Source organism: Mustelus asterias, chromosome 16 (assembly GCF_964213995.1).
Source record: "Mustelus asterias chromosome 16, sMusAst1.hap1.1, whole genome shotgun sequence".
Taxonomy (NCBI): Eukaryota; Metazoa; Chordata; class Chondrichthyes; order Carcharhiniformes; family Triakidae; genus Mustelus; species Mustelus asterias.
This window is the reverse complement of record NC_135816.1, coordinates 19,538,826-19,563,025: the sequence shown is the minus strand read 5'-3', so window position 1 is coordinate 19,563,025 and position 24,200 is coordinate 19,538,826. Positions and strand designations below refer to the sequence as shown.

The 24,200-nt window shown below is 43.8% G+C and overlaps 1 protein-coding gene across 4 annotated transcripts in view; it reads right to left on the bottom strand.

Moving 5' to 3' along the window:
* The window catches only part of LOC144505041 (E3 ubiquitin-protein ligase SH3RF1-like), a 63,205-nt gene that overhangs the window by 25,982 nt on the left and 13,023 nt on the right, over positions 1-24,200 (bottom strand). For 2 of the 4 annotated variants that reach the window (XM_078230732.1, XM_078230734.1), the window contains exons 3-4: positions 3,502-3,771; positions 2,213-2,308 (exon numbers count right to left, since the gene is read on the bottom strand). The exons of 1 other annotated variant lie outside the window; for it this stretch is intronic. In XM_078230732.1, coding sequence (XP_078086858.1) covers positions 2,213-2,308; positions 3,502-3,771 — 366 coding nt within the window. The remainder of the gene's footprint in view (positions 1-2,212; positions 2,309-3,501; positions 3,772-24,200) is intronic. One more of the 4 variants, XM_078230735.1, reaches the window with a different exon arrangement.

Here is a 24,200-nt window from a genome sequence, read left to right as displayed (position 1 = left end):
AACCATTAAATCACCCTCAATCCCATGCCTCCGTATCTTCTGCAATAGCTTACCGTGGGGAAACTTATCAAATGCTTTACTGAAATCCATATACACCACATCAACTGCTTTACCCTCATCCACCTCTTTGGTCACCTTCTCAAAGAACTCAATAAGGTTTGTGAGGCACGACCTACCCTTCACAAAACCGTGTTGACTATCCCTAATCAAATTATTCCTTTCTAGATGATTATAAATCCTATCTCTTATAATCCTTTCCAAAACTTTGCCCACAACAGAAGTAAGGCTCACTGGTCTATAATTACCAGGGTTGTCTCTACTCCCCTTCTTGAACAAGGGGACAACATTTGGTATCCTCCTGTCTTCTGGCACAATTCTTGTAGACAATGACGACATAAAGATCAAAGCCAAAGGCTCTGCAATCTCCTCCCTAGCCTCCCAGAAAATCCTAGGATAAATCCCATCTGGCCCAGGGGACTGAACTATTTTCACACTTTCCAGAATTGCTAACACCTCCTCCTTATTAACCTCAATCCCGTCTAGTCCAATAGCCTGTATCTCAGTATTCTCCTCAACAACATTGTCTTTTTCCTGCGTGAATACTGACGAAAAATATTCATTTAGCGCCTCTCCTATCTCTTCAGGCTCCACTACTGTCCTTGACTGGCCCTAAGCTTACCCTAGTCATTCTTTTATTCTTGACATACCCACAGAAAGCTTTAGGGTTTTCCTTGATCCTACCTGCCAAAGACTTCTCATGTCCCCTCCTGGCTCTTCTTAACTCTCTCTTTAGGTCCTTCCTGGCTAACTTGTAACTCTCAAGCGCCCTAACTGAGCCTTCACGTCTCATCTTTACATAAGTCTCCTTCTTCCTCTTCACAAGAGATTCAACGCCTTTTGTAAACCACAGTTCCCTCGCTCGACCACTTCCTCCCTGCCTGACAGGTAAAACTTATCAAGGATACGCAGTAGCTGTTCCTTGAACAAGCTCCACATTTCAATTGTGCCCATCCCCTGCAGTTTCCTTCCCCAACCTATGCATTCTAAATCTCGCCTAATCGCATCATAATTTCCTTTCCCCCAGCTATAACTCTTGCCCTTCGGTATATACCTATCCCTTTCCATCGTTAAAGTAAACATAACTGAATTGTGGTCACTATCACCAAAGTGCTCACCTACCTCCAAATCTAACACCTGGTCTGGTTCATTACCCAGTACCAAATCCAATGTGGCCTTGCCTCTTGTTGGCCCATCTACATACTGTGTCAGGAAACCCTCCTGCACACATTGGACAAAAACTGACCCCTCTAAAGTATATGCTTTGTAGCATGTCTCCTTACAGCTCCTTTGAGTTGCCCCGATCTGCGACCCTATATACCCAAAGCGATTTCTCATTTGAGTGAGATCAATTCCAATCACAACTCAACGCTAGAGATGGATTGTTTCACACGCGGAACAAGAGAACACTGCGACACAGCTTTTTCCAACTGGGGCAGAAGAGCAAACTGTAAACATGGAACATGAGTTGCTCCGTAAAATAAAAATACTGAAATTTAAATAATTTCCCTGTAACCATGAAATGTACGTATATCAATGGCACTTCAAGTCGCAGCTGCAAATCATTGGCTAAAGGCTGTGGAGTGTGCGGAACTGATTATAGAATTAAAACAATTAAATTAAATTTTAATAGAATTAAAAGGTACAGGAGACAAATTCATCTAGACCTTTAGACGGCTGGATGAGATGTTACTCTATATTAATTTCTTTTTAAAATCTGAATGATTGATAAGTATGAAAAACAATAAGCTTAGCACATTCCAAACATCCTTTTTCCCTCTGGCTGCTTTGCTTTGTACAGCTTAGTTAAAAGGCATTCTTCATTTTGTTCTAAGGTGAGCACTATGTTTAGATCATTCTGGAATATGAGATTGCACGAATTGTATATTGTAAGTTGAAAAGTGTGTTTGTCAAACAAATTCTTTTGGAAACTAAAAGAACCAGGAGTACGTTTTTCAACGTGACACTTCCATTCACAGGTAATCTGATCATGGACATCAATATACTTGATGCCATTGTTCGTCCAGTTGTGTTCACAAACGCAAAGGTGGGTCCACTTTAAAAATAAATACACAGTCCTGGCCATGATCACTGGTCTCAAATAAAGGAAACACCACAGTAACCGATGATTGGTGGAATTCCAGGTAATACCTACCTCAACAAACGAAATGGGGAATATTCCTACTTTATCTCCTAATTTTCCCTCTGCCCAGTTTTCATCGACTCTCCGGATCATTTTTAGAATATCATTCTGAAAGGCAAGTTTGAAACTGCTTTAAATTCGCCACAACCTTTAAAGGTGAACAATGACTGAGAGGCATTTCTGGGGAGGGTGCATCATGCAGCAGGTCCTTTCCCGGAGTTCAAACGTATTTGATAAGTCATTCATCCAACACTGAAGGCACAGATACAATAGTCCAGTGTGAAGGGAATGCCCTGTGGTAGCTGAATTACAAAATACATGTTGCATTTATAGAATCATAGAATCCCAACAGTACAGGAGGAGGCCATTTGGCCCATCGAGTCTGTACCAACCACAATCCCACCCTGGCCTGATTCCCGCAACCCCACATATTTACCCTGCTAACCCTCCCTGACACTAGGGTCAATTTACCATTGCCAATCAACCTAATCGCACATTTTTGGACTGTGGGAAGAAACCGGAGCACCCAGAGGAAACCCACACAGACACGGGGAGAAAGTGCAAACTCCACACAGCCAATGACCCAAGGCCGGAATTGAACCTGGGTTCCAGGCGCTGTGAGGCAGCAGTGCTAACCACTGTGCCACCCTGCCACCCATTATTTTGACTGAAAGTATATGGTACATGCAAGATCATATACTTGAAGCATTAACCCAGAAAATATCACATTTTCACGGTCTTGAAATTGAGCCATTCCTATTAAAATTATTTAATGGGATGAGGAATAGCAAAGACAATGGAAATTAAAATCAGACGGGGTGTAAAATGGGCTGTTGTTTTGCTACCATCACTTTCGTGATAATTGTCAAAGATATAATTTAATCTCTTCTTCTAACTGAAGCTATTGCATAAAGACCGCCCCTTTAATGTTCTTTAAAAAGCCATGTATTCTTACAAAGTTCCCATTAAGAAGTCTCACAACACCAGGTTAAACTCTAGCAGGTTTATTTGATATCACGAGCTTTTGGAGCGCTGCTCCTTCATCTGGTGAGTGTGACTCACCTGAAAGACTCAACTGATGAAGGAACAGCGCTCTGAAAGCACGTGATACCAAATAAACCTGTTGGACTTTAAGCTGGTGTTCTGAGACTTCTTACCGTGCCCATCCCAGTCCAACGCCGGAATCTCCACATCAAAGTTCCCATTGACATTGCAAATCATGGATGTTGTTGAGCTTCAAGCTGTTCCCAAAATCATGCAACCTCTCAAACATATGCAGGATTAATCTTTCCACTTCTTACCTTGAGGAATGGCAGGAGATCTTTGTTGGCTTCCTTGTCTTTCTCTTTGAGATTAAAGTCATAAAGAGCTTTGCAGAGGGGTGGGGGCTGAGGTAAATGATGAATAACTTGAACGAAATTGAGAGGGAAAATTCCACAAACACCATTGATTTCCCCATAATACCAATTCTCATCCACTTGGCGACGCAGAATGATGACATCACCCTTTTTAAAGCTCAGGTCTCCTGGTTTCTGGCCTCCATATGTGTACAATGCTCTCGCACATGGCACCTGCAATAACCACCAATTTCAGCAAATGGGATTTCAATGTTACCAAATGCCAAAAGCAACATTGCATTACTGGTAAAAACATTCTTCCTCCTCAAGCCCTCAATGTACAGTTTTGATCTCCTTACTTAAGAAAGGATATAATCACATTGCAAACAGTTCAAAAATGGCTGTCTTGACTGATTCCTGGGATGAAGGGATTGTCTTGAGGAAAGGTTAGACAGGTTGGGCCTGTGTCCGTGAGAGTTTAGAACAATGAGATGTAATCTTATTAAACATATAGTGTGGGATTTTCCAGCTGTGCTCACCCCAAAGCCGGAAAATCCTGCCAGAGGTCAACGGACCTTTTCATAGTTCACCACCCGCCCACTACGATTCCCATGGAAAACACCCCCTATAAGATCCTGAAGGCATTTGACAGGACAGATGCTGAACTGAGGTTTCCCCTTGTGAGAGAGATTAGAATTAGGGGTCAGGCTTTAAAAATAAGGGGTGAGATTTTACGGCTCCGCCTGATGTCAATGGACATTTCCGTTGTCCACCCCTCCGATTCTGTGGTGGACGAGGCGGTAGGATTCTGGCAAAGGTGTCTCCCAGTCAAAGTGGTGGTGAGGAGAATTCTTTTCTCTCCAAGGGACATAGTTTGTAGAATTCTCTTCCCCAGAGTGCAGTTGAGGTAATTGAGGTAATTAAGTGTGTTTAAATCTGAGTTAGATTGACTCTATTTTCTATCAAGAATCTAAAGGCTATAGGGGGTAGACAGCAAAATAGAGTTGAGATCACATTCAGATCAGCCATGATCGAGGGGCTGAATGGCCTACTCCTGCTTCTAATTCATATCCTTACATGTTCATTTATAAAATTCAATACCAGGTCCACTTTGGCTGGGAATGTCCCCAGACTCCAATTCCGAGAGTAAGCGGAATTTCAATTTACACATGGAGCCTTCAACATTTAACAGAGTTACGGCGGTAGAGTGTGAATTCTCTGAGGGAAATCCTGGTCTAAATTTTAACATCTTCGTAGGCAGCTAAGAAAATATGAATGTTAACCTCTGACATGAGTCTTCACAAAGGCTTTCTCTCCTGTTGCACACTTAGTAATGCACAGGCTGAGTTGTGGCAGCTATTAATAGTTCAGCACATACTTGAGTCCCTGCACTCCCTTGTCATGCTGCAATATAATTAGTTCATCAACCTAATGATAATGCTGTTTCTGCACAATATGACTGAACATTGCAAGGTTTGCCCTTTACTTGCTTGGCAAGGGCTTCCACCTGTAGCGAATAAGCAGCAAACGCACAGAATTGCAGTGCAGAATAAACACAAGGAGAGTTTGTTAGGTTCTGCTGTTTCGTTTGCCTAAAAATTGACACAAATGATTGAATGAATGAAAAGTATGTCCAACGCAAATCACATTGCTGTTATCTTTTGCCCCAATTTAAAAAAACATTCTGCCCCTCATATAAAATTATAAGTTGAACAGTTGGAAGCTTTTACCCAGGGCAGAAATGACAATTACAAGGGGGCACAAGTTCAAGATAAGGGGGGAAAGATTCCGTGGAGATGTGCGGGGGAAGTTTTTTACACAGAGGGTGGTGGGGATCTGGAATTCACTGCCAAGTGAGATGGTTGGGGCAGATATGTTAGCGACATTTAAGACTTATCTGGATAGGCAGATGAGGGATAGGGGCGGTTGATCTAGATAGGACAACATGATCGGCGCAGGCTTGGTGGGCTGAAGGGCCCATTCCTGTGCTGCACTATTCATTGTTCTTTGCTCGAAGCTGTCCCCTCCCACCACACTGGCAATTTCCCCAATCTAATTAAGCACCTACATTTGTTGGCAGTCTTCAAGGAAGTTCTAAATATTAAGCTTTTGAGTGCAAGGACAGTAATGGGATCCTTTTAAAAACAAGACTTTTTTCCTTACTTTAATAAGATAACAACCAAAATAGCGAACAGATGTCTCTGTATCTTTATGTTTTTATTAAATAATTTTCAATTATTTAAAGTTGGGTTACTCACCGGTGATGGATTGATAATATGATTAAAAATGCTTTTTTTTAATGATAACCCCATTTTTAATGGTGTTACTCAAACTGCCACCCTTACATACATCAAGGAATGTTTTTGAGAACAAAAATATTTTTTGAAATAACGCGCTGGTTCAGAGCAGATTTTACTTCAGGCAAATAAACATGGCCAGCCTCCCTGCACAAGTGGCAGCATTTTATTTCCTTGCAGTCCTTAGTTGCATATCCCTCCTGCAAGCTGTTTCTGCTGGAAGTTGTGCTGCAGTTGGGAGCAACATGGCCACTTGTGGCTGTCCCGCAGGGAAGAGGTAACCTCAAATTCCTCCAACGGCAAAGCTGAAGGCAGAGAGTGGGGAGGGGGGGGTGGGAGGGGGAGGTGTTCAGGAGGCCTCCATTGGGATCCATTTATAGAGTCACTTTGACCTGGTGTTTGCACGTGAGATGCCAAAACTGTCCTGCATGTCCTGTCCTGCAAATTTGAGTGTAATCTTGAGAAAAGAAAACTTCTCAAAACTAGTGCAATTTTGGGCGTGATTTGTGCCCAGATGGCTGTTTGCTCTCAACTTTACTCCACACTGTTACACCTTTATGTGAATAAATATGTACTCTATCATCGATTTTAACTCTGTTTGCCCATCAGTTACAGTGACATCCCCACTCAGGTCACTGCTTACAAAGCAGTCAGGCCTTAATTAAATCTTCAAAGTCAGACTTACTTTTCTAGAATTGTTCATGGAATGTGGACATTGCTGGCAATACTAGCATTTATTATCCATCCCATATTGCCCTTGAGAAGCTGATGGTGAACTGCCTTTTGCAACCAGTGCAGTCTTTGTAGTGTAGGTACACCTTGTTGTTAGAGAGGGCGTTCTAGGGTTTTGACCCAGCAACACTGAAGGAATGTTGACATAGTTCCAAGTCAGGATGGTGAGTGGTTTGGAGGGGAGCTTGCTGGTGATGGTGCTTCCATGCATCTGCTGAAAGTCTGCATACCTAAAGGACCCTGGCACCAGGTGTCCTCATGTGGAGATGCCGGTGTTGGACTGGGGTAAACACAGTAAGAAGTTTCACAACACTGGGTTAAAGTCCAACAGGTTTATTTGGTAGCAAATGCCACTAGCTTTCGGAGCGCTGGTTCGGAGCGCTGCCAATCATGTTGTCCTATCTAGTCCAACCACCTGTATCCATCTATTCCCTACCTGCTTATGTGTCTATCCAGATAAGTCTTAATTGTTGCTAACGTGTCGGCCTCAACTACCTCACTTGGCAGTGCATTCCAGGCCCCCACCATCCTCTGGGTAAAAAACTTCCCTTGCCTGGACTTGCAGAATCTCACTGGCTGTCCTGTCTGGAGACAATACACATCTCTTTAACCTGTGCTTGATGCTCTTTCCACTCACATTGTTTGTACCTTTAAGACTTGATTATCTGTAAAGACTGCATTCCAATCATTATTCGGTAAATTGAGTTTGTGTCTCGGTATGTCCTGTTTGTGAGCATTTTTCCACTCCACCTGACGAAGGGGCAGCGCTCCGAAAGCTAGTGGCATTTGCTACTAAATAAACCTGTTGAACTTTAACCTGGTGTTGTTAAACTTCTTACTAGGTGTCCTCCCCACCTTCTCACAAGCGCAGGCTAAAATGGAGGATGTGAGAAGAAAGCAGGAGGCGGTGAATCTTCTGGGCAATTTCAAGTGTCTGTCAGCTCAGTTTCTACAACTTGCCAATGTACAACTCTTGCTTTGATGATTAAACTGAAGCTTATTGGGCAGGAAGCCCACAGTGTCAGACAATGGCTGAAATTCTCCCGTTTCATCCGCCACGGGAATCGTAGTGGGCAAGACAGAAAATTCGGTGGACTGTTTAAAGATCCGTTGAGCTCGGGTGGGAATTTCCGGTCTTGGGGCGCGCATGGTTGGAGAATCAAAGAATAAAGAACAGTACAGCACAGGAACAGGCCCTTCGGTCCACCAAGCCTGCGCCAATCACGTTGTCCTATCTAGTCCAACCACCTGTATCCATCTATTCCCTACCTGTTTATGTGTCTATCCAGATAAGTCTTAAATGTTGTTAACGTGTCGGCCTCAACCACCTCACTTGGCAGCGCATTCCAGGCCCCCACCATCCTCTGGGTAAAAAACTTCCCCTGCACATCTTCACTGAACCTTCCCCCCCTTACCTTGAACTTGTGCTCCCTTGTAATTTTCATTTCTGCCTTGGGACAAAGCTTCCAACTGTTCACCTTATCTTTGTGCTTCATAATTTTATAAACTTCTATCAGGTTGCCCCTCAGGTCTTTCCAGAGAGAACAATCCCAGTTTATTCAATCTCTTCTCAAAGCCATTACTCTCCATACCAGGCAACATCCTGGTAAATCTTTTCTGTACTCCCTCCAAAGCCTCCACGTCCTTCTGGTAGTGTGGTGACCAGAATTGGACACTGTATTCCAAATGTCTTCTCCAACAATTTCACTATCACTGGCCTATAATTACCTGGGTTATCCTTGCTACCCTTCTTAAATAACGGAACAACATTGGCATCCTCCAATTCTCTGGGACCTAACCTCTGGCCAACGAGGAAACAAAGATTTCTGTTAGAGGCCCAACAATTTCCTCTCTTGTCTCCCTCAGGAACCTGGGATAGATGCCATCTGGCCCTGGGGATTTGTCTACCTTAATGCTTTTTAATACACTTAACATTTCCTCCCACATAATGATGACTTGCTCTAGAGGGTTTACATACCCCTCTGAAGACACCATCAATCAATATGTCCCTCTCCTTTGTGAATACCGATGCAAAGTATTCATTAAGGATCTCACCCACTTCTTTTGATTTGACAAATAACTTCCCTCCTTTGTACTTGAGTGGACCAACTCTTTCTCTAGCTACCCTCTTGTTCCTAATATATGTATAAATCCCACCCAATGTGCACATTTTATTCTGCTGAATAAATGAGTCCCCAAAATTAGTCCATAATTAACCTTTGCTAAACAAACAAGAGCACTGTTATATAGAGAATTGCACAGAGTAACTCCCTCTGTCAAATAAGCCTATAACAATTCTACAATGAGTAGTTGCCATCATCTCACCAGCAACCTCAATCAATTATACAGTGAGTATCCTTTAACCGACTGAATGTACAGCTGCTCTCTATAGTTGTACAAACTGTTACGCTTACACTCCTAAATTCATAGGTAAAGCACTCAATTTTACCATGAATGATTTTCATTGATACAAAACGTTCAGAAACTCCAAACATACAAACACTATCTCTTACTCTGCTGAATAAATACAAGTTCCAAACAAGGGCTTTCGAAGTTGCACTCCCATCTTGATTCAGATTTGCAATGTCTTGTCACTATTTTTGCTGCATTAACTACTCAACGTTTATGGCCGAAATCTTACCGTCGTTCACGCTGGCGGGGTTTTCCCATCCTGCCGCGGTGAAGGGGGATTTGGCTGGCCGTCAAATTCTCCGACTTCACTGCAGTGGGAGCCTGGAGTGAACGGCAGGTAAGATTGTGCCTTATGAATTGATGCTGGAGGAACGAGTTAAAGGATAATGAGCCAGATTTTCCCAGCCATGTGTAGGTGGCTTCAGTGGTGGCAGGGGGGAAGGTGAGGAAAAATGCGATTGACTGATGTCGAGGCATTCCGCAGCACGTTTCTAACTCCCTGCACTTTTCCTGAAGATGTGATCACAGTAATCATGGCCACCCACCTGGCAGCAGTTGGTAGCCAATGGCGATGGTTACGGGGCAAATAAGTCCTTGGTGAATTGGATCGTTATTTTTTTCCAATGATGCATGTGCCCCAGCCCTCGAGTGTGTAAAGTGCTGGAAATTGATAAGAGGCGGCTTCATAACGGATGGCCTGAGTCAAAGACCACGTGAGACCTTTTGTTAAAGTTGCCAGCGTTAAATCGCAGTTCTCGGGCCACCCCAAGAAGAAGGCATTCTATTGTACAGGCTACTAATGTAACTGTTGCGGCAATGGCAGCTGCTGTACACTTACTAAAGCTGCCTCGCTGGCCCTGGTGACACTCCTGCTGTTTGTCCTTCAGGAGTGGCTATGCTGTAAAGGCTGGCCCTACTCATGAACAATGTTTAATGGATCTCCTGCACTGGAACCCTGCTGCTTTTCTTAATTGGATAGAGCTCCCAGAAGTGACTTCTTAATTGGCTGTCTCTGGGAAGGTCGTGTTCAATGTGCCATCACAACTCCCCTCCAGACCCTTGACCCGGAATTAATGCTGACATTTGGATTACAATCCACCTGGGAAAAGTCAGCCCAATGTGTGATTGAGGACCCTGGACAAAAAGCTAATCACAATACGGCTGAGATAAATATGTTTTCATCCTGTTCTGTACCACACATGCCAAACAGAAGCAATCCTGCATATCAGAGTTGTATTGTACATATGCTGAAGAGTTTCTGGGTAAACGCAATCCATGGAAGACAATGCAATCGAAGATCAGGTCATGTTATGAAAATTGAGCCTGCACACAAGTTACATGTTCAGACTAGTAGCTGTGACCTAAGTTCCACCAGCTGTCACTGGGTGAACTCTCAAGGACAGCTGTCTCTGCCTCTCTGACATTCTCCAGTCACAATTGCTTCAGTGCTCATTATCTTGATGGATAATTGAATAAGAAAAAAAAGTAAAAATTCTATTTTGCAGCTTAAATGCTTTGCCAATTATTGACCAGTTGGGAAGGACAAAGTTTGCTTACAGAACAGAATAAATGCCACGCACTTTACTGCTGCCATACAGTCCCCCCACAATACTGCAAACCTTCAGCACTCAAACTCACAGCACTGAGACCAAATCAATCTTTCATCACACAGCCTGTCTTCAAACTGAAATCACAGCCCTTATCAGCACACTGCTATTACATTGAAAACGGGGCCCCGCTTAGTGTACTGTTGCTACACTACTATAACTGGATCAGATTGTATACAATGAACGGAAGTGATATTCAAACACAATCTTTTAGGGGAATGTTCCCCATTGCAGCTACTCCGAGAAACTTTGCTTGAATCTTATTCAGTCGCCTCTGTTCAAAACAGTCAACAAGAACAACAACTTGTTGCCTTTAACGTAATAATACCAACTTCCAAGGTGCTCCACAGGAGTATTATAAAGCAAGATTTGACACTGAGTCATAAAAGGAGTTGACCAAAAGCCTTGGTTATACAGGTAGGTTTTAAAGAGCATCTGAAAGGAGGAAAGTGTGATGGAGAGATGGAGAGGTGTAGGTAGGGTATTCCAGAATTGAGGCCTAGTCAGCTGAAGGCATAGTCACCAATAGAGGAGCAAATAAAACAGATATAGACCTAACCTGTTCAAACTTTCTTAATAAGGTAACTCTCCTATTCTAGATATCAGTCAAGTGAACCTTCTCTGAACTTCTTCTAAAGCACTTATATACTTTTTTAAAATAAGGAGACTAAAACTGTACAGTGTTCCAGATTAGTCTCAGCAACGTCCTGTACAACTGCAGCAAAACATCCTTATTTTTATATTCCATTCACTTAGCAATAAACAACAACATTCCATTTGCCTTCCTAGTCACTTGCTGTACCTGCATACTATATTTTTGTGAGTCATGTACCAGGGGAATCATAGTTCAGATGTCCATTTGGTACCTGATTAAAATTGCCATTCTTCAATCAGAAGCTTAACTATTGAGCTTCGACGGGTTATTAAGCTCTGAGGGACAACGCAGCACAGTTAATCAAATCCCCACACATGTGGAATTTGCAGCCCAAGTCACTGGATGTGATGAGGAACAGGAATCATGTATAATATTCATTCCCTCTAATCCCCAGATGTTCAATGCCAATGCTCCCCTGCCACCATTTTGGTTCTGATCAGTTACTCAACACGATCCAGTGATTGTGACTTTTACACCTCAGTTCTATATCGAATTATTATAACTCCATTAATCTATTTTAGCTCTTGTGCAAAGGGATGGATTCTGAGTGAGTTAAAGTCACACTCAATGTCTGAACCCCATTTTTACTCCAGTACAATCAGCACTAATTGCTTTTGACAGAAGTCTATTCCACAATGCTACATAAAACCAAACATCTCTTCTGAAGCATATCTTCTGATCGCCAGTACCAATCAGTTATACCAGCTTGAATCTTAACAACACTTTGTTAAATAGTGTTGCTATTATGATTGGTCTGTTAGCACACCTGTCACACTCCAAAGGAAGTCTTTAAAGTTTAACTTTTCCGTGGTAACTTGTTGTCTGATGAAAGAGCTGTTATCAGCAGAAGCTGTGCAGGTGTTGCTGGAATAATTTGCACCGTCTGCTGGCTTTGAAAATGTCATTGAAAAATATTTTCAAAGAATCAGCAGAGGAATCTGGAGCAGTTATTGTTTGACCAAGTAAAGAGAAGCGTACAAAACACCTCAGAGATTAGATAGGGGTAGCCTTTCCAAAAGTTGTTGACAAGGCTTCTGACAATCTTTAGCTTGTTTGGTCTTTTAAAGAAACATTGCAACATGTGCATCGTTCACAGTGACAAAAGTATTGCGTCTGTACAAGACGCTGGCAAGGCCATGCTTGGAATACTGTGTACAGTTCTTGTCACCCTATTATAGAAAGAATATTATTAAACTAGAAAGAGTGCAGAAAAGATTTACTAGGATGCTACCGGGACTTGACGGTTTGAATTATAAGGAGAGGCTGAATAGACTGGGACTTTTTTCCCCGGAGCGTAGGAGGCTTTGGGGTGATCTTATTGAGGTCTATAAAATAATGAGGGGTATAGATAAGGTAGATAGTCAACATCTTTTCCCGAAGGTAGGGGAGTCTAAAACCAAAAGGCATAGGTTTAAAGTGAGAAGGGAGAAATACAAAAGGTCCAGAGGGGCAATTTTTTCACACAGAGGGTGGTGAGTGTCTGAAATGAGCTGCCAGAGGTAGTAGTAGAAGCAGGTACAATTTTGCCTTTAAAAAGCATTTAGACAGTTATATGGGTAAGATGGATATAGAGGGATATGGGCCAAACGCAAGCAATTGGGAATTACTTAGTGGTAAAAACCGGGAGGCACGGACAAGTTGGGCTTAAGGGCCTGCTTCCATGCTGTCAACCTCTATGTCTCAATGGGCCCAATTTTGCCATCAAGTTGCGCCCGTTTCGGGCCCGAAATCTTGGTAAACTTGGACATGAACCAAGTAGTGCGATCAGCGCCCGCCTCCGCGGTTTCCCCTTTACCAAGGCCCGAAAATGGCTGTGATCGGGACGGCGCCCAAAACAGCATGCATTTAAATTGACTTAATGGGTTGCACGCCCAACATTACCAGCATTTCCCCCTTTACCACCCCATTCACCCATTCAGAATCGGCACGAAACAGACATGCTCCATAGAAGTCCGATTCGGTAGGTGCCTAGCGTCTGACGGCTCTCTGCTTGAGATCAGTGGGGGAGGGGGAAGGTGGGTCCACTGCCACTCTGCCTGTGATCAGTGGGGGGAAGGTGGGTCCGCTGCTACTCTGCCTGAGATCAGTGGAGGGAAAGGAGGGTCTGCTCCCACTCTACCTGAGATCGGTGGGGAGGGGGAGAGGGGGAATGGACCTGCGATCGTTCTGGGTGGTAGGGGGGTGGGGGGATAAGGGGGTCAGTAATGTTGTGGGGGTGGGGTAATGTCTGTGGGGGCCAGGGGGAGGCATTATCCGACCCGGGAGGGATGTGGCAGGGGAGCAGCATTCTATCTTTTTTTCCGCGCATGCGCAGTTGGAGGCTCTGATTGGAGCTGCAGGGTTTCGGGCGCATTAAGCCCCGCCCACAGGCTTGTGCAGCGCGATTTGGAATCGCTGATATTTTTGCAGGCAGGATGCGTATGGGGGCGCCTCAGAATGGGGCTAAAAGTCAGATCTGAAACACTCCCAGTTTCAAATCTGCCCAGCACTTAGAATCAAAATGGTAAAATAGGGCCCTATGTGTCTATATTGTTGAAATATATCTATGTAGGATATAACTGGCTGATCGCCTGTGGCATTGTTAATAGCAATCTGTGGTCTGGAACACAGTTATGATATACAGTCTGCTAAGATGGTGTTATGTTTCATCAGTTCTGTCCCTTTAATGCTGGAGATCGTAAACACCTTAGCTCTGTCTCCTCTGACATTTCTGCAGAGGGGCGGCACGATGGCACAGTGGTTAGCACTGCTGCCTCACAGCGCCAGGGACCCGGGTTCGATTCCCGGCTTGGGTCACTGTCTGTGTGGAGTTTGCACGTTCTTCACACGTCTGTGTGGATTTCCTCCGAGTGCTCCGGTTCCTTCCCACAGTCCAAATATGTGCGGGTTAGGTGGATTGGCTATGCTAAGTTGTCCCTTAGTGTCAGGGGGGCTAGCTAGGATAAATGCATGGGGTTATGGGGATAGGGTCTGGGTGGGATTGTGGCCGGTGTAGACTCGATGGGCTGAATGGCTTCCTTCTGCACTGTAGGGTTCTATGGTTCTAAATTTTCCTTTAGTGCCCCAAGATGTGTAGATTAGAGGGATTAGTGGGGTTACGGGGATAGTGTGGGATGCTCTCAGAGAGTCAGTGCAGCCTCGATGGGCCAAATGGCCTCCTTCTATACTGTAGAGATTCTATGATTCTATATCCTCTCTCAATCTTTCTATTCACAAAAATTCTTTCACTTAACATGTCCATCTCTACCTTGACATCTCACATAATGAAGGAGCGAGGATCTATTTCCAAGTCAGGATGGTGTGTAACTTGGAGATGAACTTTCAGGTTCAAGGGCGGCACGGTGGCACAATGGTTAACACTGCTACTTCACAGCGCCAGGGACCCAGGTTCAATTCCCGGCTTGGGTCACTGTCTGTGCAGAGTATGCACGTTCTCCCCGTGTCTGCGTGAGTTTCCTCCGGGTGCTCCGGTTTCCTCCGAAAGACGTGCTGGTTAGGTGAATTGGCCATGTTAAATTCTCCCTCAGTGTAAACAGGCACCGGAGTGTGGCGACCGCGGGATTTTCACAGTAACTTCATTGCAGTGTTAATGTAAGCCCACTTGTGACGAATAAATAAAACTTTTTTTTACTTTAGATGCATTCCCATGTGCCTGCTGGCCCTATCCTCCCCAGTGGCATTGTGGGTTTAGAAGGTGCTGTTCAAAGGGCCTCGGCACATGGTTGCAATGCAGTCTGTAAGTGGTACTGACCACAGCCATGGCGTGCCAACGGTGGAGGGAGGGAATGTTTATGATGGTGGACTACTTTATTTCCGAATGTTTCACATTTCCTGAGTATTGGAGTTGCACTCATCCAGGAAAGTGGAAAGCATTTCCATGTACTTCTGACTTATATCTTGCAGCTGGTAGAGAGACTTTGGGAAGTCAAGAGGGAAGTCATTGCATGGCCTCACTCCTCTCTGTCCCTGTAATCTCCTTCAGCCCCACAACCCTCCAAGATAACTACACTCATCTAATTCTGGGATCGTTTCTGTCCTCAATTTTAATTGTGCCACCATTGGTGGCTGGGGCTTCAGGTGTCTCGGTAACCAAGCTCTCCATCTGTCTCTATAACTTACTTTTAACTGTTTTCCTTCAAAACTACCTCTTTGCTTTAAGCTGTAAGCATTTAGTCACCCAACCAAAAATCTCATTATGTGGCTTGGTGTCTTACATTGTTTTCTAAGGGTCCTCTGAACCTCTTTAGAGTGTGTCATTACATTAAAGATGCTATTAAAGATGCTATTGTTGTTGTTATGATGGTGGGACTTCAAGTTGAGTCTGGGATGGAACACCCACTTAACCCTTCGAACTAAAGGTAGTTTCAAACACTTCAATGTCATTGTTTACAGGTGCTGGGCCCACCATAATTGAGAATGGGAATGTTCGCGGAGCATCTTCTTCCTGTTTAATTGTCTTACTATTCACAGCTGAATATGGTATGTCTGCATAGCTTTGACCTGACCCAGTGGTTGGTGGATTGCTTAACTCTATCTATAATATGCTGCTTTTGTATGCTTGCGGTTCACCAGTTTGAAACCCCATTTCCAGATAAACCCAATGTTGCTCCCAGCATGCTCTTCTCCACTTCCCATTGAGCCAGGGTTACGAACAGTCTCAATGTGATGGTAGAGTGGGGGGTAAGCTGGGTTACAGATTATGGTTGAATGCAATTTTGCTGCTGCGGGTGGCCCACAACATCTAGTGGATGCCCAGTTTTAAGATACTAGATCTTCTCTTTTGCATGGTGGCAGTGGCATACAATAGATTGGAGGGGCCATCAGGGTGAGGATAGGACTTTGTCTCCAAAAGGACTATGTGGTGGTCACTCCTAACAAGAGTCTGTGTGGTGTTTGCACGTCCTCCCCGTGTCTGCATGGGTTTCCTCTGGCTGCTCCGGTTTCCTCTCACAGTCCAAAGGTATGTGGGTTAGGTTGATTGGCCTTGTAAAATTGACCCTAGTGTCAGGGGATTAGCAGGGTGAATATGTGGAGTTGCAGGAGTAGGGCCTGGGTGGGATTGTGATCGGTGCAAACTTGATGGGCTAAATGCCTCCTTCTGCACTGTAGGGATTCTATAAAATTCTATAAAGAATGTCATGGACAGGCACAGCTAGAATCAAGAATCATAAAATCTTATGGTGCAGAAAGAGGCCATTTGGCCAATTAAGACTGCACCAACCACAATCCCACCCAAGCCCTTTCCCCGTAACCCCACGCATTTACCCTACTAATCTCCCTGACACTAAGGGGAAATTTTAGCATGGCCAATCAACCTAACCTGCACATCTTTGGACTGTGGAAGGAAACCGGAGCACCCGGAGGAAACCCACACAGACACAGGGAGAATGTACAACCTCCACACAGACAGAATTGAATTCCAAAGCTGGAATTGAACCTAGGTCCCTGGAGCTGTGAGGCAGCAGTGTTAACCACTGTGCCACCATGCCATGACAAAAGGACCAGTGAGGACAAAGTTAACTGTTTTTTTGCTCTCATCACCAGCTTGGTAAGTCCAGTCATTTAAGACTCGACCAAACTTTTACCAAACCACTCTTGACGATGGATATTGAAGCCCCCAACCAGAGAACATTCTGTGCACCTGATACAATCTCTGCTTTTTGGAGTTTAACATGGGGGAGTACCAATGAGAAATAACTCCCTCACTTGTAGAGGGCGGACGAGATGTGATAATGATCAAGAGCTTTCTAGCCCATGATTCCATGAGATCTGTAATCAATGTGGTGAAATCCGAGGGACCACAGCCTCTCAACTCTATACCATTATAACACTGCCACTAATGGAGGGCCCTGGAACATTGACTGATAGGTATGAATCTCTGAGTTAGCCTTAAGTAATTTGTGAGGCAGGTCTCCAATTTTGACACAAGTTCCCAGATGTTACTGAGAAGGACTTTTGACTGAGCCAGACCCAATTCCTAGAATGAAGTTGAGTGGCCCTTCTTGGTTTTATTCTTGTTGCATTTTCTTGTCGTGGTTTGATACAACTGGGTGATTTTCGAGGTTATTTCAGAGGGCAACGCTGCACTGGGTCCAGTCCAAACTGGGCAAAGGTGACTTTGTTCCCTAAAGGACCGGAGTTTGTTTCATGACAATCTTCAGCTTTGTGCTCACCATTGGTGAACTTTTTATTTTAGATTTATTTAATGAACTGTTTTCAGTTTTAAAAACTGCCAGGGTGCAATTTAAACTCATGTCTCAGAGATATCAGGTCAAACCTTTAGATTACCAATCTAAAGGGAAGGCGATGGCCTAGTGTATTATCGCTAGACTATCAATCCAGAAATTCAGCTAATGTTCTGGGGACCCGGGTTTGAATCCCGTCATGGCAGGCGGTGGAATTTGAACTCAATAAAAAACATCTGGAATTAAGAATCTACTGTCGACCATGAAACCATTATCGATTGTCAGAAAAACCCATCTGATTCACTAATGTCCTTTAGGGAAGGAAATCTGCCAGCCTTACCTCATCTGGCCTTCATGGGACTTCAGAGCCACAGCAATATGGTTGACTCTCAACTGCCCTCGGGCAACTATGGATGGGTAATAAGTGCTGGCTGGCCAGCTCCACCTATGTCTTACAAATGAATTAAAAAAACATCAACACAACCACTATACTACTGTACCTGGTTTTCTTACAATGCCAGGTAAAGTAGCATAGTGGTTATGTTGCTGGATTGGTAATCGCACAGTATTTAATGTGTGTAAATGTGGACTGTTCCACATTGACTGCACGTAGCAGGACTGACTGTGAGCGCTATTGTTATATATTTAAGTGGCTGCATGATTGCTTTAAGAACTGGTCACATGATTTGACGGTGATGTAATTGGGGTGTTTCACAGGCTCCTACTTTACTTTCAATTTCTATAGCAGCTCCTGCAACAATTCTGTCGTTGTTATTTTTAATCTATGTGTGAAAACCACGGCCGGAATTCCCCAGCCATTCACACCACTCGCTGATGCCATTGAGAATGGAAAATTTGGCACTCAGCCAAATCTCCATTCACTAAAGCGGGACCGGATAATCCAACCTGAGGGGGACGCCAAAGAATCTGGCCCCATGTCTTTGTCTTTTTGCATAAAACCCACAGCCACTAACATAGGGCCGGATTCTTCGATTTTGCCCGCGGCTGGGATTCTCCAGTCCCGCTGCAGTGAACGGAGATTTGGCTGCGCACCAAATTCTCCATTCTTGCTGGCAGCGGCAAAGGGACGTACGAGGCTGTAGAATAGAGGCCTATATAACAGATCCTTCTTAATACTGAATATATACATAGCACGAATGAATGACTTGATGTTCACTATATAAATAAAATAACCGACTGTCCTGGTATGGATTGTAACATGAAAACACAGTGATAACTGTGTACAACACAAGACTGAGTATCATAATTGACTGTTGGAATATTGACTGTGAATTTAAGATAGGGCAGATGACCTTGATGCTGATTATGTCTAAACAGTGCTGACTATTAAACTGCTGACTGTGGATGTAACAGGGCTAAATGTGTTTGTGACAGAGCTAACTGTCTAAATATTGATTGTGTAAACCATGCAATCGACTCTTGTAAATCGATTCTCAGGATGTGGGCATCACTGGCCAAAGGCCAGCTTTTGTTACCTATTGTTGGGTACTCTGAGAAGATGGCAGGCGGTACAGTTTTTTTTAAACACACCCATGCGGTTTACTTTAGAGGACAGTTAATGAAGTAACTCCTCTGGAACTGGTGTCCCTTCACCAGGTTCCCTTTATTTACAAACCAATCTCCACTCCTAAGAGTGTTTCAGGCACAAAGTCAGAATCTGGAGTGCCAGTGGACCTGACATTCCTCATTATATACGCAGGTCAGACTCCCTGATTGGGCAGGCAGTCATTACCTCAATCAGGGAGCTCATACTCTATGGGAACCATCTCATGAGCCTCGTTGAGGTCATTAAAATTAAGAATCCGCCATATTGATGTGGAACTGAAAAGGTAATAATTGTTTAAATTTTAAATTTAAGTTTATTTATTAGTGTCACAAGTCGGTTTACATTAACACTGCAATGAAGTTACTGTAAAAATCCCCTAGTCGACACACTCAGGCACCTGTTCAGGTACACTGAATTTAGCATGGCCAATGCACCTAACCAGCACATCTTTCAGATTGTGGGAGGAAACCGGAGCACCTGGGAGAACACGCAGACTCCACAGACAGTGAGCCAAGCCGGGAATCAAACCCGGGTCCTTAGCACTGTGAGGCAGCAGTGCTAACCACTGTGCCACCGTGCCACTCTCCACTATTATGTACAATACAGGACAAACCATTAAAATGATACAAACCTGTTAAGTGTAATTTTGACCCAGGAACAATGGAATGAACGGCCTCTTTTTGTGCTGTTCCGTTCTATGATTCAAATTCCAACTAGTTGGATAATATTTTGATTAACGCTGATTCAGATTATGAGACCCCGAGTAGTGCTTGCCGTAGAAATCAATTTTAAACAAATCTATTCTGAGTCTTGTAGGAAGCCTGTAGTTTTTGGATTATTCACTGCATTATTTGCATCCCATCATTCATTAAACAGTGTCTTTCTTTGCAGAAAAGAAAGACAGATACTGTTCTCATGACCACAAGTTAGACTAATTGAATTCTGTGCTGCTAATGCTGTTGACAATGAAATCTTTCTCTCTGCAGTCACGAAGCCACTTAACATCCAAACAAGTTCTCAGATTGCCAGCAATGTAAAAGGTTATGCGGGTTAACTGTATAGCTGCTTGCTACATTTTATTGTAGTAACTGCTCTGTGGCTTTGTTAATTGTCTGCGGTCTACATGAACTGAATGAGGCCAAGTCACTAATTTGGGAACATTGTAACTTCCAGTAATAGCCGATGCTGAAACATTGCTATGTTTGCTGCTTTGAGAAACTCCTCTCTAACTAGACATTGTCCGCTAACCATTTTTTAAACATATTTTTGAATTTCATTTAATTTCTTTATTGTGCATCAGGGTGGCACAATTCTGACCTTGGGTGACTGTCTGTGTGGAGTTTGCACATTCTCCCCCTGTCTGCCTGGATTTCCTCCGGGTGCTCAGGTTTCCTCCCACAATCCAAAGATGTGCAGGATAGGTGGATTAGCCATGCTAAATTGCCCCTTCGTGTCCCAGGATGTGCAGGCTAGAGGTATTGGCCATGGTAAATGCACAGGGTTCTGGGGATAGGGCGAGGCAGTGGGCCCCGGTGGAGTGCTCTTTCGGAGGGTCGATACAGACTTGCTTGGCTTCCTTCTTCACTGTAGAGATTCTATGGTTAAATCATTTTCTTATTTCTCATCCTTCTTTCAAGATCATTCCACATCTGTGCATCTTCCCTGACCTAATGAATGTAAAGATACCTGTCCCATGGCTTATAACAGAAACATAGGAATTGCTAGATAAAAGACCATAGATCAGGGTTGGAATACAAGAGTGAGCTGCAATCATATTGGGCACAAGATAATATGTGGAGTACTTTGTACAGATTTGGCCTCCTCACCTAAGGAATTGTACTTGCCTAAATGGGGGTGCTACAGAGGTTCACTTGCTTGATTCCTGGGATGAGAGGGATGACCTATGGGGACCGATTGTTTAGAATTGAGGAATGGGCCCATTATTTCTGGAGTTTAGAAGAATGAGAGGTGATGTAATTGAAATGTAATAGGGGAGGCGATGACCTACTGGTATTATTGCGAGACTATTAATCCAGAAACTCAGCTAATATCCTGGGGATCCGGTTTGAATCCCGCTACGGCAGATAGTGAAATTTGAATTCAATTTAAAAAATCTAGAATTAAGAATCTACTGATGACCATGAAACCATTGTCGATTGTCGGAAATACCCATCTAGTTCACTAATGTCCTTTAGGGAAGGAAATCTGCCGTCCTTATCTGGTTTGGCCCACATGTGACTCCAGAGCCACAGCAATATGGTTGACTCTCAACTGCCCTCTGAAATGGCCAAGTCAGCCACTCAGTTCAACAGCAACTAGGGACGGACAATAAATGCTGGCTAGCCAGCGACACCCATGCCTCACAAATGAATAAAAAACTTCCTATAGTAGTTGTTACAGGTAGGCCCTGAGAAGCTACTTGTTCTGGTGAGAGAGCTGAGAACTAGGGTTCTGAGTTTCAGGATAAAGGGTCAGCCATTTAGGACTGCGGTGAGGAGATATTGCTTTACCTGAGGGTCGTGGATACTCAGTTGTTGAATACTATCAACCAATATCCTTGGGCATGAAAATAATTAAGGGATATGGGGATCGGACAGGAATGTGGCATCGATGCTGAAATTAGGCTGTGATCTTAATCAATGTCATTGACATGAATGCTATCATTTTCTCTTTTGGTTTCACACCCATCCATTGTTCAAAACACACACAGGGCGGAATCTTTCCGACCCGCCCGCCACGGTAATCGTAGTGGGCAGGACAGGACCATGCAAAGGACCACTGACCTCGGGTGGGATTTTCCGGTCTTGAGACGAGCATGGGTGGAAAATCCCACCCACAAAGTCTATATGGACGCTCCACATTTCTGCCACACACCTACCACTCTGCACTAAAACACATGATGACATACATGCAATATTGCACACAGTTGATGCATGCATTACATTCCACAGTGCCTTCACACAGGTGGTGCCATGATGACCAACAGGCATGGTCTCAATGGGCTCCTGCTGTGCCATGAATGTCTCTGTGACATGTGTGATAACACTTGTGTGCCTCCCCTATTGTTGCTCATTGACATTCCACATTGGTATACATGAAATTCTGTAATATTGTCACATTAACCACTGCGCAGTAGCTTTGCATACGCACATTCAGAATGTTGAGAAGCCAGACAAAACTGACACCTCAAACCTGACGTTGCAGAGACAGGATTAACGCAAAGGTGTTTTACAATCTGCCTGTTATCATTGCACAGACTGTAATCTCTGTGGAGAGCTCAGTCTGTTAGAAGTTACTGGTTTGACTACCATGCAAGTGACGATGATGTAGGAAGGAAATTTATCAACAATGATTTGTTGGCTTGCGATTTTAACACCTGTTTATATAATCCCTGACAGAACCAGCAATTAAGTAGCAAAAAGAGTTCATTAAATGCCACAGAGTGGGTCCTAAACAAACCTACACTGCAAGTACAAGAATGCTTTAGTGGCCCATAATGTTGTGTACAGACTGTGATCTGATAACATCGCGTGCCAGTGCTGCCAAAAAACAAAAGCACTTGCATAAAAGCCTCCACACTTTGAGTTTTCAACACAAAGGCTGGAATTTCCTAGCTGTTTAGGACCCGCCACTGCTGCCAGCGAGACTGGAGAGTTTGGCGCTCAGCCAATTCTCTGTTCACTGCAACGGGGCCAGAGAATCCCGCCAGCAGGAACAGCCAGAAAATTCCATCCAAAATGTCTTTAGTCTGACAATCTCCCTTTGATTGATCACGTTGCAAATTCAAAATATCAAAAGGAGGTTAAAAAAAAATCCCTTTCTATAAATACAAGAAAAGTGGGTCCAATTGCAAACACTGAAAAAGACTGCTATCTGTCCTGAAAAAGAGCCCCTTTGCTGTAAATAAAAAAGCATGGTCCCATTACAATTATTAAAAACAAAGCCCATTGCTGCAAACATTGTACAGCCAGTCCCTTGTGACTTTAAAATAGGCCTTCTACAGTAAAGATTGTAATAGGAATGCCATGCTTTAAATATCGTGGGGTGGCACAGTGGTTAGCACTGCTGCCTCACAGCACCAGGACCCGGGTTCAATTCCGACCTCGGGTCACTGTTTGTGTGGAGTTTGCACATTCTCCCCATGTCTGCGTGGGTTTCCTCCCGGGTGCTCCAGTTTCCTCCCACAGTCCAAAGATGTGTGGATCAGGTTGATTGGCCATGCTAAATTGACCCTAGTGTCCGGGGGTTAGAAGGGTAAATATGTGGGGTTACGGGAATGGGGCCTGGGTGGGATTGTGGCTGGTGCAGACTCGATGGGCCGGGTGGCCTCCTTCTGCACTGTAGGGATCCCATGATTCTATGATCTTACCGGCCGTTCATGTCACATTCCCACTACAATGAGGTTGGAGAATTTGGCACCCAGCCAAATTTCCATTCACTGCAGCGGGAAGGGAAAATCAAACTGGCGTGAACACTGGTAACATTCTGGCCTATGTAGAAAAACCCTCTATCTACTGGGCTTTCCGAGCTGCATGCTTTACACAGTTCCAATGTTTCTGCAATAAATACTGGATCAAGGATCCTTACCCCAAATACTAAGAAAGGAGCTTCTTTAGAACAGGTTTGAAAATGGCCTGACTTAATGTAACCACCTCTAGTACGGCTACTGTACTCGAAGATGTTATGGCTAGATGAGGAGGGGTGAACTTGCTCCCCTTTATTCAACCTCCTTGGCTGGTCACAACAAAGGGTTAAGTTTCTTTTTACTGAGCAAATACATTTTTCAAATCAGAATGTATTTTACTATTTAAGCCGTGAGCAATAGGGAGTCAATCAAACAAGCTTCACTTGAATGAACAAAGGAGCAAATTTATCAATCAGTAAACCCAAGAAAAATAACTAAAACACACAAATGTACACATATTCTGGTAGAGTTGGACTTCTTGAAATGGGCAATATCCTTATTCCAAAAGAGAGAGAGAGAGAGAGAGAAAGCAGGAGAAAGAACAACCTTTAGTTTCCACTGCTGATGGCCTTCTTGACACCACCTGCATCACTTGCAATCTCCCTCAAGTGACTGGGCAGTCTTGCCTTGAAATTCTTCACCCATTGTGTATTTCCTAGAGGTTTTGGGTGAATCTATCTATGGCAGCCATTGTTTCAATATCCAGTATTTTTCATTTTTACTGTCTCAACCTTAGACAGTTG